Genomic DNA, 13,783 nt, shown 5'->3' on the forward strand with positions numbered 1-13,783 from the left:
GCGCTGTGTCAGTAAAGAATTTCTAAAATTTCTCGATTCGAAGTAGAGGAAAGCGTTTAAATTGATTTGGCGGTTAAAAGCAATACCCAGAATTGCGAAAATTAACCGAAAATAACGTGAAAAGGCGAAACTTTTTAAATTAAGCTTTTTGCAAGCGAAAACAAAAATTTAAAAAAAAATAATGTCAAAAAATATTTACAAATATGTCTCAAACTTGTGTCACAGTCCCCTCCCCAGCGCTCCGTCTCGTGCTAATCTGTCGGCTTCCTCGTTACCATATACACCTTGATGTCCGTTGACATGAACCTGTTCGTAAAAAAAATATATTATAATTACTCAAAGATTCTCTTTAAAATTGTGCCGATACTTAAGACAGACTAATGTATACACCTTTTTGTATAAACAATACCAAAAGTGATAAATAATAGTTAAATGAAATAAATACTTTGAAAGTAAACGATTTGTCAAATAAACTTACCCAGGTAAACAACGACTACACAATGTTTAGGGCGAAGTGCGAAAAATGAATTGTTTGTATTTATAAAAGTGTACACGTTTACTACAACATACCCATTTCACATTTATCTTTTTGCACAAAGCGCTTAACCTTAACATTTCTTCCTTATTCGTTACATCCTTTTGCGTAGACGTTTTCCAGCCATTTGCCTCCCATCGCTGAATCCACTCTGTCATGGCTAAAAAGAATTGATAGTATAGTCCGCTCATCTTTTAGGTGTGCAATTGTGTTGAATGCAAAACTCACATTTTATCGTGTATACGCTGTCAGTACGAAGTTCCAACGATGAAAGGTTCATCTCTAATGCAACTTCTAACGCTCTTGATGCGGCCTGAAAGATACATATCGGCTAAATCTACTCTATTGTTATAGCCTCGCTTATACGATTGTATTAGTTTTAAAAAAACTTCAAAATATTTCGCGAAGATAATGATTAAACTATTAATCAAAAATGATTATTTGTCGAAGAGTTGGATTGATAAATAAACCGCAAAAATTTACATTTTTATGGAGTGTACAAAAATTTAAGACGCAATAAAAAGAGATAAAAGCTGCGTACTAAAATAGACGACATTACCCGTAGTTCTGCTATTTGATTCGTCGGCTTACGAACATCTAAGTACTCACTGATGTTCCTACAAAATGATAAAAACACAAGTATATATTTACAGATCTCTATCTCAGATTACAGTACCCTGGGCTATTTATCAGAGATCCGTGTGCGATGAATTGAAAAATGATGTACTTTGGGTGAAAAGGTGCCCAATAGACGCCCACGCCCCCAATTGCACGAGCGGAGCCATTGTTAAGGCAGCATCCATCAGTATAAACAACAGGTGCAGTTGGAAAGCTTTCCCGTTTGGTAAATTCGTGCCTCGTGCAACCCTCAGGCGAAACTAGGTTTGTGTTTTTAAGAAGCGTTGATGCGATGCTCTCACCTGTAAAACAAAGTATGTGTCAACGTAGATACAGCAGTAACAACACAACAATCGTAAAAGAAGTTAAAAAAATACTTTTATTTTTGAATGGTATTGTTTTTTTAACTGCTAGTAAAGGCGATGGATGGGTTGTATTTCCCTAGAGTATAAGAAAAACCATATAATTGTTACTTTAGAGGAAGATACTTTTGTGAAAACAACTTACATGAGGTCAAAAAATTTCAAAATTATAGAAAATAACTCTCGCGATTGCCCCTCAGAAAAGATAAAATGACACAATTTTAGATCGATTCAAAAAGTTGATTAACGATATTATAGAAAACGTTAACCCTAATAGAAAATAGCTACAAAGTAAAAAAAGTTTGCGAGAATTAACTTTCGCGAAGTCTATTTCAAGATAAATTTGCTGGAACTGATGCTAAGAATCGCAAAATCGTACAATATCTTTTCGCAAAAGTTTCTTCATTTAAAATAAACTAGAGCTTATAAGCGTCGCGTTGTTTTCACAAAAGTTCTCTTAGGAACTTCTTCTGTCGGAATTATGGCTTAATGATTAAAGTCTTTATAATTATAATAATTTCCTAGTGAAATAAGACTAATGTTGAGTTGAAAGTGCATTTGAATGTCCGAATTATTCTATTTATAATGTTTGAATTTAGACTGTTTTGTGAAGATCACAATTATACACCATTTAGAATTGTAAGACTCTAAACATATCGGGACAAAAATCTCCAAAATAACTAAGGTCATGGTAAGCATATCTTTAGCCTTTAAAGTCACATCTCTGTAGATTAGGTAATTTTCGTCAGCATACATAAGTTATAGATCATATTAAAAAAAAAACAGGAAAATAAGAAGACATGAAGCGTAGCTGTTTCCCAGAGTCTTAAAGTCACGTCCTAACTTATTTCTGGAGTTAAGTTAGTTTTCTCAATATAGAAACCTAAAAATGAAACAAGAGACATGATCACTTACTTAGTTGCTTATAAAAAACTATAGCTAGGTAACTATTCCTAGAAACAATAATAAATAATTAGAAGGAATTGAAAATACCACAAAATCTTTAGCTTCTTCTTGCGAATTAAACTTTTTATATCTGGCATTGGGAAATCCTTTTACTTCATTTTGGCATTCTGGCCTGTAAAAAAATGTAATTACTTCTTTTATTGCATGCCTAATTCGCAACAAAACACAGTCAATCCGTTGCTGAAATTTTACTGGGATTTATGCATTGAAAATGGTATTTTTGAATGTTAAGGAGGATAAAAAATTGTTTATCAAGTCTTTTTGGAGTTTTTTTTTCAAAATCTTTTTTTGTTGCTGAGATATTTATAGCTTTAAAGATTTCAATCTGACCTTATGATATGATGTAATAAGGTAGTAGGCATAAATTAATAATTTGAATATCTTGCAAACTTACAAAATATCCAAGCAGTGTGGACTTATACTCTTGATGATATCTTGACATATGGGAAGTTTTGTAGCTTAAAAGTGATCTCATCTTTAATTAAATGCAACGTCACCATTTTATAGAAAAGTATTTATGAAATCATAAGTTCTCAGATTTTAAATATTTAAATCTGGAATAACTTGAGAACGCAAAAAGATTTTTAAAAAATTCCAAAGGAATTTGATAACAAACTTTTTATCCTCCATAACATATAAAAATATCATTCCAATGCAGGAATCCCTTTGATTATATTTGTCTATCAAGCTAGATTCCATCTGAAAACAAACCATGTATTGTAAATTCCTGGATGTCTTCCAACACGGACAGCATAAAAAGGCATGGTGGAATATATCCTGCACAAAATTATTCGAATCATGAACAAACAAAAAAACTGTTCGATCCTTTGCTTAAGCTCGTGGCGAATCTACCATTTTTAAAAGTTGTTGTTGTCTCGCCTCTACAGTCCGTAACAGGGTACAAGTTTGTTAGCTTTTTGCCACGACGAGACAATAAGAAAAGTCTGGGGGTAAAATATGGACTCCGCTCGCAAATGAACCTTTTGAATCTAGCCAAGAACGAAGGCTACGAAGCTGAGGTACAACAATAATTCGTTCATTTATCATGAATATAATGGCTGTATTTTCGCTATGGTTTATACAAAGTCATTACTAAATGTTTATAGGGCAAGATTTTGCTTGGAATAACCTTTGATGGCTACTTTTTAATGTATTTATGCATGGTATTGTTAAAGATATTTTACTACAATTTCAGGCCAGCAATGTTCGCTAAAATAGTAAAACCTGGTGGAGAGCAGCCTGATGACCTTGAAAAGTCTATTGGTGAGGCTTTATTAGAGCTAGAAGTAAACTCGGAATTGAAGACACAATTGAGAGAATTATATATAACTGGAGCAAAAGAGCTTGATGTTGGTGATAAAAAGAAATGTCTGATCATCTTTGTTCCAGTGCCACTATTAAGACAATTCCAAAAGATTCAGGTAATAATTTTACATACTGGGTGAAGAATAAATGTAACTACCCATCTATACATATTTGTTAGAACCTGGCTAGTGCAATGGTGCTGCTTTTTTAAGCTCAAAATCGCTTAAAGAACTGGTAAATTTGAAAATGCCATGTGTGCAAAGATATTTAAGAAAATGACATGATATTTGTTAACTGAATAAAGTATTACACCTTCTGGATCTCAACAATGCAGTTTAAATAATCAACGTGAATGGTGTATAAGACCTACCTGTGCTTTACGCTATAAGCATTCTGAAGCTTAAAGTGCCAGGTTTTTTCGTAAAAGACAGTAGACTTAAAGTGCCAGTTTTTTTGCAGTGATACTTAGAGAACCGTTTTTCCCGTAAAAGTTAGTGTCGTTTTTTTTGTAAGATACTCATTAGACTTAGAGTGCCAGTTCAGGTCTTGCCATGAGAGGCGTTTTACGTGCCCACACACGTAAAACGTCTAAGGCATGCGATTGAGCACACATGCAAAATCGTATAAAATTTAAAGTGATTTCCTTATTTACCTTCCATATTTTTTTTAATCTTTGTTTTAACAGCACCACGAAAAGATAATTTACATACAAGAAATTAATTTAGAACAGGGTACAGTACAGGGAATTCCATGAGACGTGTGCGATTGCACGCGCCCACACACGCGCAACAGCTATTAAGGCGTGCGATTCAACGCACGCGCAAATTACGCTCTTTACTTGCGTAAAATAGCAAATATCAACGAAGGAATTATAAAAGTCGATTTTCTATAGCGTAGTTAATGTTGCCGCTTAAGGCTATGCTTTAAGCATTTAACTATTAAAAACTGTATTCCAAAAATCAACCGTTTTACATCCACAGCTTCAACTGTCTCATTAAAAACAGTTTATAATCACTTGTGGTTAAATTAATTTTTTTTAAAAAAGTTAATTAAATACCGTGTTTTTTTTCCCTGTGTTTAAATTAAATATGGTTTTTTCTGCCTATGTGAAATTAAATGTATGTTGAACGTTTTTTTTCAAAATTAAATTTAAAATAAAACCTCAATAAAGAAAAAATGACTCCCATTTTTACCATTGTTATAGATAATAGATAACCTACGGAGAGAATATAACCCTGGGAACAATGTTGGGGATAAATAGCACTAAAAACAAAATGGCAGACCATTTCAATAGTGCAACGTGTAGCACGTGTCAGCGTCTCTTCGTCCACTGTTTAAATTTAATTATTATAGGGTATATTTACCTATTATAAATTACTTCCTACAACAAGGTGTTTTGTTAATATTTTACACCATTTAAAGAAAACTTGTGGGACTGATAAGAGTGAAATAAACCAGGAAAAAAATCGGGAAAACGCACGCGCAAATTTTCTAAAATAGATTTACGCGTGCGATGTGTAGCACGCGTGTTGTTTTCTTCGTGGAATTTCCTGCAGTACTGCTTAAATGTGACTTTGCATGCACGCAAGTTTTACGCCGTCGTGTAACGATCTTATGTCTACATAAAGACCCTTCGCATATCTTTTGTTTACATATGAACTTAATTGCTTTCTATTGTTTTTGTTGTGCGCGAGTCATAACAATAAGATTTGATGAATCCTTTTGTTATTACATGTAACATAAATGCTAGTGTTAACAATCACAAAAGCTATTAAAACATGTATAATTTTAAAATGAATTGACACTCGTAAAGCGTTAGAGATTTTGAGTTTAATGTAAAATCATGTTTATGCGAAGAATGTAAAATCAAAGCGATTATACAAAAAATTTTTATAATAGCTTTGTATTTTGTGCATTGCTACCGGTTTTTTTTAATTCTATTTTGAAAAACTGTTTCGATACTCACCATGCCTTGATTTTTGTGTATGCGGCTAAAAGTAGTAGTTTCGAATATCAGTTTTGGTGGATCAAATTAAACTTACTTGACGAAGATTAAAATAATTAAAGTAATTTTTCATTTTCTTGAGTCTTGATTTTTATTAATTTTTGTTGCGTTGCGTTTTGTTGCATTGCCATACATCGTTTAAAAATGATGGAAACAGCATTGTAGAAAGCAAAAAAATTGCCGTAAATCGTTTAAGAATCATGACAATGGGATTGTAGAAAACAAAAGGATCGCCATAGATCGTTTAAAAATTATGAAAACCGGGTCTTAGAGAGCGAAAAGATCGCCGTAGATCGTTTGAAAATCATGAAAACGGGATCGTAGAAAGAATCGTTTCAATTCGTATAAAATGTATCTGCTCAGTATTACCTATGGTCATGGTTCGTTTTAGTCAAAAAATTAATGAATTGTGCGGAACCTAATTCTCCAAGTTAAATTTAAAGATGGTGGCAGGCTGCCGATGCCAGGGTGTGCTCTAATATTATTCTTGTTTTGTTAGCTAGTGACTTTCTTTCAGCATCTGATATAAATTTAATGTGGATTTTAATAATAAGTAACATATTTTAAAGAACCAGAGAAAGCCTGGTGGAAGAAAACATTAAGTTCAGAGACTTTAAAACAATTTAAAAAAAACCCACATGCCCAGAGATGCTAAAAGTGCTGGTTAAAAGTTTTTTTAAGGTAGCGGTATGGTAAATTACACCTCTTCTGTATAAACCCTTTTTTTTCAACTTTCCTTTTAAAAAAACATAAAAGTAAATATATACTTGTTAACAAAAGTTTGTTCTACAATATTATAAAAAAAGTTAAAATGTTGTAACAGAAAAAAATTATAGTCGAAAGTCTTAAAAAGTGGGTGTGGCCAACTGTGAAGGGATTTGTCTCAAAAGCTTACAAGTTTACAGAAAAAAAATATGTCAACATGTTCAGCATAGTCTGAATTTAAATCACGTGTCTCATTTTTTCTCAACTTTAATCGTTTTGAAAATATACCGTAAATCATAAAATAAAACTCTTTTTTTTTTCCTTTTTCTTTCAATCACTTTTGCATCCAAATCCGCTGAACAAAAATAAAACAAAATTAATAATTCTCAACGCATTTGTTTCTAATATGACGATATTTTTTCTCGTGTCAGGGGGTTTGAGGGTATAATATGAATATAAATGTTCAAAAACAGGAAATGTAATAATCGAGAAAACGGTTCTATTTAACTTTCATTTTTGTTTTGTGAAAATATTTGTTACAATAAGAATATAAAAATGCCAAAAGCAAATAAAACACTGCAGAAAAAAAAACAGAGAGGGAAACCCAGGCAATGTTTTGTCGTTGGAAGAAGACTAAAGAGACTAAACTCTCGAGACTAAACTAATTCAATGTTTGTTCACACAAATGAAATGAAACTTCGTACCCAGTCCCGCTCTGAAAGATTTTTTTCACGAACCTTCAATTTATCATGGCACATCTTACACACAGCAACATCGCTTAAGTAATTTTCCAAGGCTTCGATTGATATTATCCAGTGATGAACAGCCTTGGGGAAAATTGTTCATCATCCATAACCTCCATTTCACTTTCTGATTTTTCTTCTTCGTCAGACGAGCTGAATTCAAACTTCCAATTTTGCTTTGACTGACAGAAGCTTTGTTTTCATTTTAAAAATTAACTTGGATCCCTTGTTCTCACAGTAATTTATCTTGATCATACCAAGATCCTTTATCCATTACCTTTAGCTCTTTTTGTTTCTCGGAATCAAATTTCCATTGTTTATTTTTCCTTTTTTTTCTTGAAGTTTTGAATGGATTTCTACGATAATTTGACGATTTCGAAGACATTTTCACGATAACAAGAAGAAACTTATAATAATAAAAAAAATGACGAAATGCTATATTATATAATTTAACTTTTTTCCAGTCCTTTTTGTCTCGCTTATATCTCACACCTTATGCAAATATTGCGTAAGCAGAAAGTTCTCAATGCTGAAGGTCAGATTTTTTAGTAAACGTGAGTCATAACTCACTTCGTGCATAGAAATATTTGATCCCCAGAACAAAGACATATGGGGTGGAACATTTTGTAACGCTAAATCCTTCAATTTTGAGGAAACATTTTGGAATAAAAATTAGTTCATTGGAAAGAGCAGTTTTAATAGTAAAATGTTCCTTAAAAAAATGTGAAAAAAAGTAATTATTTACCATACCGCTACCTTAAAGAAGATAAGTAATCAGTAACTTATGAAATAAAAGTGGATATTGGAGTAATATATGATCAAAAAATGCAATAGGAAGAGACCATTCTAAAATTAAAACTTTAATATTTATTTATTCACTTGACACACCATATTTTCAAATACTGCTTTTGCACACTGTATCTGCAAAAAACAAATTAGCATGATCAAAGAGAGGCATTACCTTCGGCCCTTTTAACTCCTGCCAGGATTTGAACCTGGATCTCTTATGAAATTCTCCACGAGAATCTTACCTTTAGACCACAGGAGTTATACACAATTCCTAACGAACTGTGAGAATTGCATTGTTGTAAAAACTTATTCAAAAACATTTAGCACAATAACAGCCCTAATTATTAAATTCTCTGGTGCGTTATTTGTCACGGTCATAAACTCCACCTCAAAAAAAACATCCAATGTTATGTTAATGGCAGCATGAGTATAAAAGAAACCGTTACCAGACTGGCTAAAAACAGGGAAATATGCTTCATGTTCTTTTTATTTAAACTTGGGAAATTATACAAAAGACCTTTTACTGCAGGTGGACATCTTGTAATTGTTAAAGACAAAGATTAACCAAGAAAAATGTAACAATTTGAACAGGTAGATGCATTGAATAAGGCATACTTACCTCACTGACAGGATTTACTTGCAAGTGTTTTCCATCCTTAGACGCTCTTACAACTATGATAAAGGGGCATCCTAGTTGTATAGTTTTATGGAAAACATTACAAAATAAAACAGCTGACAATGTAAGAGAATCTTCCCACAAAAAAAGCATAAATAAAAAAAATACTTACAATGAAGTTCGCAATCCTGATGACCCACGAGATTTGAACGACCTTCCTTCGCTAACGCATGCATACTTTAACTTGTAATATTTCAAACCAGGATTAAATTCTTTTTTAACTCTTCCCTGTGCTACTTTTATGGTTCTACAATCCCTTATCCACAATTCAGTAAAATTCCCCTGCTTATAGAAGCTAATTTTTTGTTGTAGTTCTTCAAACAAAGAGTACAAATGACTTTCCGCGATGAGAGCCATTTTGGAAATGTGAGAATGCACGCCGTATAGCATGGTGGTCTAGATGAACGTGATCTAAAAATTTACCGGTTCTTTAGTTACAGAGCTGGTACAGTTTGTTTAGCCATGCTGTATTTGTTAGACTATTTCTGGAAATATCTTTTGGTCAGAGAGTCAGAAAATAAAGAAATAGTACTAAATACGTCTGCTCTTGTTTCATAAAATGTTGTTACTATTTTAAAATGCTAAAAATAAAAAGTAGCATGTGCATTTGACTCCTTTCTAGTTCCAGTCCCTGTGAACTCCATGTGTAGATAGAGTACAGAGGTACAATTTCGCCATAAAAGAAATAAATTCCATTCACGCCACCATGTGGCGTTTAAACTGCTTTTATTGATGTATGCCTCTTCTATAGATCTATCTTTAATAAAATACAAGGTTTGGATAAGTAAAGCAAACTTCCATGGATAGTTACGGCATATTTTCTAGACTCGTGATGTGCTGGTCCTTATTTTCTATGCAACAGTGGTACAATTATGTCAGACTTGTTTTGATAGATTTAACGAACGAGGTTTACTTTGTAAACCTACTTTTTTACCTCAGCAAGTCACAAGGAACTTAAAAATAACATTAGCTAAGTTACAGATTAGTGTCCAGGAATGTTCAATCTCAAAAATAAACCACAACAGGGCTGCGCTCAGAACAGAAAAGGGCTGATACTATAGATGAATTAAATTTGTGAGTTTTGTCACAAAACTCACTAATTTCATAAAATATTTACAAAACTCATGAAAATTCCTTTTTGTTTTTCTTTCTAGGTCCGTCTAGTACGAGAGTTGGAGAAAAAATTCTCTGGAAAACATGTAGTTGTTGTTGCTCAGGTAACTTTTCGCTCTGCTGTTTGTATATTTATGATAAAATTTATGTTGTTATTAAAATACCTACCATTTTATTAAAATTGAAATAGTTTTTTTTTTTCTTTTTTTTTAGAGGAGAATCTTACCTAAACCAACAAGGAAGACACGAAATCAAAAACAAATGAGACCAAGAAGGTGAGATTTGTTTTTTTTTGCAAGCTGTAAGTATGTATTTTTATGGGCAGGTCAATGTGTATTATATGTTTGAGATTGGATAAGTCATGAGTTACCAAATTACATTAGCATGCACCGAGTCTTTTTTTTTTTTTTTTTTTAATACAAGTCAAGAGTTACAATTTATACGTTTTTACAATAGGTTTCCTTAAATTTTTCAAGTTGCTAAATTAATAAGTTAAACAAGTTATTTAAAAGTGCAAGGTGCAAATTTAATCACGAAAAAACATTCTTAAAAACATCTGGTTCTGGTTCTGGATTAGTATACAATTGAAGATATATAAAGTATACAGGTAAAGCTATATTATAATACTCATTGTCTTTCTGTGAGCCAATTTAAAAACTAATGTGTTTTGGAATTGAAAACACTATTTTAATTACACCTATAATCATTCAAGTAAATTGCATATTTTTTTTCAAACTATTTTCTAAAACTTCAACTTTTAAAAAGAAATTATACACAAGTAATAAATTTAAAAAAAGTTTTACATAATGTTTTTAAACACAATTTAACTAGGTGAACAACTTATTAGAAGGGTAGTTAACCGTAAAATTTTATTTTAATATTTGATCAAACTAGACCATAAAATAATAAAAACGTAATCATTTAATCGTAAACTAGATGCTGTTTTGCCTTATTATCTGCTGTTTTGCCTTATTATCTGCTGTTTTCTACCAATTGTCTAAAACCATTTGAAGCAAAAATTTAAAGCTCTCATAGAGGCGAAAATCATATACTGGAATAAGTTCATACTGTAACAGTTTAGTTATCATTTTTTTAAAGCTGTGTAAAGTTTAAATGCTGTAAATCGTACCTGAGATATGTGTTTTTTGTGAGTATCAACAGCGACAAAATAATATGTTTTATTAAAAAAAAAACTTTTTGACAATGTATTTTCTTGCATGCAAATAAACTATACTTTCCTCCTTTTCTGAGTTTGTTTACTGCTGAATATTTTTTAAAACCTTTAAAAATGTACTACTTGTGTTATCACCACAACAAGACACAATTATTTATGTATTGTGTCTGATTACACTTCGTGGTCACATTCAGAATACACACATGCTAAAAAAAGGAAATACGAGTGCAATTTTTAATAAAATTGTTTTTGTTAATTTCGTTAAATGCAGTTGTTATGATGATTCCAATGTGATGGTTTATGCCGCCCCAGTCCCCAGTCTTACTTTCTAAGTTTGATTAACGGCTTTTGATCTGAACATCAAAACAACAAATTTATTGTTGCGTCAACATGTTTAGATAAAAAATATAACAACTGCTTCTTATTATTAGTCGTACTCTCACAGCTGTTCATGACTCAATCTTGGATGATTTGTGCTATCCATCCGAAATTGTTGGTAAGAGTATCCGAGTCAAGTTAGACGCCTCTAGATTGATCAAAGTTGTACTGGAAAAGGCTCAGCAAACTACAGTGGAACATAAAGTAAGTTTTTAATCTACTTTAAAAAAATTAACTCGATTAGCCAAACAATTTCTTTTTATAACCTATTTGATTATTTTTGTGGACTTTGATTTTGATGATGATTTTGCGCCGCCCCAGTCTTACCGCAAGGCTTGATGACTGGCTTAAAATCTGAACAATCTTAAGTATGTAAGTTTTATTGTTAAATTGTTTAATTAAAAAACGTTAGTAAACTTTATTTATTTTATTTTAGCTCGATACATTTGCCGCCGTGTACAAGAAATTGACTGGCAAAGATACTCATTTCAGTTTTGAAATATAAATTTTGAAATGTACTTTTGGTTTTTTTATCCGCTTTGTAGACTGGTAAAATTTTTGCTATCCATAACACCCTATACAATTTCAACAAGAAGCCCTGGGGGCTCTAAGAATTTCCGTTTGCTACCAAAACATTTGATGACAACCTGCTTATTCGTTGTGTGCCAAACATTCGAAGAGGTTTGGTTCATGAAGCTCTGAAGATAAAGCACACAAGTGACATATCTTACAACAAACGCAAACAAAACGAAGTGTGTCATAATAAACTCACATTTTGAAATAAATTGCTAACAAAAAATACAGCCTATCATTCATGGTTGAAAGTCTTGCGATTGAAACGTTTATGGTCTTAAACGGCATTTAGTAGACAAAAAATCAAAATTTTGATGTCACCATCATGTTCAGCATACGTTTTTTATTAACTGTGCCAATTTTTGTCGAAAATAAAGTAGTTTTAATTTTTGGACAAATTTTGGCCTTAAATGACATTTAGGTCACAAAAAATCAAACTTTTGTATCACCATCATATTCAGCATACTTCATTTGCTAACTGAGCCTAATTTGGCCGAAAATGAAGTGGTTTTAATTTTTGGACCAATTTTGGCTTAAAATGGCATTTAGGTGACACAAATCAAAATTTTGATGTCACCATTATGTTCAGCATACTTTCTTTGTTAACTTTGCCAATTTTTGTTGAAAATAAAGTAGTAATAATTTTTGGACCAATTTTGGCCTAAAATGACATTTAAGGTGGCAAAAAATTAAAATTTTAATGTCACCATGTTCAGCATACTTTTTTGTTAACTGTGCCAAATTTTGTCGAAAACAAATACTAATTTGGCTAAAACGTCATTTAGATGACTTCCCAGTACTTAGAAGTTTGGGTACGAAGTTTAAATCTGTGACGTTCAATTGATTATTTGGGACAGGGTTAGTTAGTCAGTTATACCAATACTATCCTCCTCTCAGAGAAACGTGAAATCCCAGGGTCGATTTTTTCTCAAAAAATGCTCCGAAAGAAAAAACGACGGTTTTAAAGAATTTCCTACGCCTTCGGGCGAGGAAATTCAATAAAACTGGAATATTGGAAATAACTCTGGTCTGAAAAAATCGAGGAAGAATATTTAATGAACAATGTTCTTCTTTAGCGCGACTCTTTAGTACCGTGTTCTTTTTACTGTTGTTGTTTTACTGACGACGACGAGTTCTCCGCACATTTGCTTGCTGCTATCATGAATGAACCGAAAACCAAGAAGTAATTTTGCATGAGTTCATAAGAGACTGACATGTTAACTTCTCGTAAGCAAAGATTTCCTACGTAAAGTTTAACTGTTTTCTGACCTGGAAAACTAAATTTATGACAAGCCATCATTTTTGAGTATTACAATGATCATTTTTGACTGCAAAATTATGGACTTTAGCAGGATTTTTATCTGTAGTAAAACCTATTAACTTAATCGGAAAAACTTTGGTGAGTGCAAGAACTCCGTGATTTCACAATGTCAACGTTGTCCTTCGACCCCAACTGAAATTCGTTGGTTTTTTTCTGCAAGTTAATTGCAATTGCAGTTGATTGAGACAATCGCCTAAGATATCAAACCTATTCTCATACTGAACGTTAACCAGAAAGGATGTAATTTCATATTTTTGACCAAACCAAAGCATGCAGGGATTTTATAATCAACAATCAAACTAGGTTCACCCTTTACGCAAAAATTTATCAAATCAACAATGTAATAGTGAAAACATTAAAGAATTATGGGCTTCAAAACATTCGAGGAAAAGCGTCAAAAATATATCTTATTTGCTTGACTTTGTTGATATACAGTCGACGCTCGTTATCTCGAACTTTCCTTATCTCGACTTATGTTTACGGTCCCTTGAGTACATTTTATCACGTTATCTCGACCTTC

General features: G+C 32.3%; 2 protein-coding genes across 2 annotated transcripts; one reads left to right on the top strand and one right to left on the bottom strand.

Moving 5' to 3' along the window:
- Positions 1 to 131: 131 nt before the first annotated feature.
- LOC130653757 (ribonuclease H1-like) lies at positions 132 to 3,373 on the bottom strand. The gene is made up of 8 exons (XM_057456274.1): positions 3,193 to 3,373; positions 2,509 to 2,593; positions 1,531 to 1,594; positions 1,263 to 1,455; positions 1,095 to 1,152; positions 764 to 848; positions 571 to 695; positions 132 to 306 (listed from the first exon to the last, which is right to left on the bottom strand). The coding sequence occupies exons 1-8, from the start codon at positions 3,279 to 3,281 to the stop codon at positions 220 to 222; spliced, it is 786 nt and encodes a 261-aa protein (XP_057312257.1). The 5' UTR covers positions 3,282 to 3,373; the 3' UTR covers positions 132 to 219.
- On the top strand, positions 3,372 to 11,887 carry LOC130653761 (40S ribosomal protein S7-like). Its single transcript, XM_057456278.1, has 6 exons — positions 3,372 to 3,500; positions 3,677 to 3,902; positions 9,859 to 9,921; positions 10,031 to 10,092; positions 11,423 to 11,573; positions 11,806 to 11,887. The coding sequence occupies exons 2-6, from the start codon at positions 3,684 to 3,686 to the stop codon at positions 11,872 to 11,874; spliced, it is 564 nt and encodes a 187-aa protein (XP_057312261.1). The 5' UTR covers positions 3,372 to 3,500; positions 3,677 to 3,683; the 3' UTR covers positions 11,875 to 11,887.
- Positions 11,888 to 13,783: the final 1,896 nt, after the last annotated feature.

This window comes from Hydractinia symbiolongicarpus, chromosome 8 (assembly GCF_029227915.1).
Source record: "Hydractinia symbiolongicarpus strain clone_291-10 chromosome 8, HSymV2.1, whole genome shotgun sequence".
NCBI lineage: Eukaryota > Metazoa > Cnidaria > Hydrozoa > Anthoathecata > Hydractiniidae > Hydractinia > Hydractinia symbiolongicarpus.

Coding starts and splice junctions, on each gene's coding strand:
- LOC130653757 (XM_057456274.1), bottom strand. CDS start 3,281: ATGATTCGAATAATTTTGTGCAGGATATATTCCACCATGCCTTTTTAT. Junction 849..1,094: donor ATCAAATAGCAGAACTACGG/GTAATGTCGTCT, acceptor TGTATCTTTCAG/GCCGCATCAAGAGCGTTAGA. Junction 696..763: donor CAGCGTATACACGATAAAAT/GTGAGTTTTGCA, acceptor AATTCTTTTTAG/CCATGACAGAGTGGATTCAG.
- LOC130653761 (XM_057456278.1), top strand. CDS start 3,684: ATGTTCGCTAAAATAGTAAAACCTGGTGGAGAGCAGCCTGATGACCTT. Junction 9,922..10,030: donor ATGTAGTTGTTGTTGCTCAG/GTAACTTTTCGC, acceptor CTTTTTTTTTAG/AGGAGAATCTTACCTAAACC. Junction 10,093..11,422: donor AAACAAATGAGACCAAGAAG/GTGAGATTTGTT, acceptor TCTTATTATTAG/TCGTACTCTCACAGCTGTTC.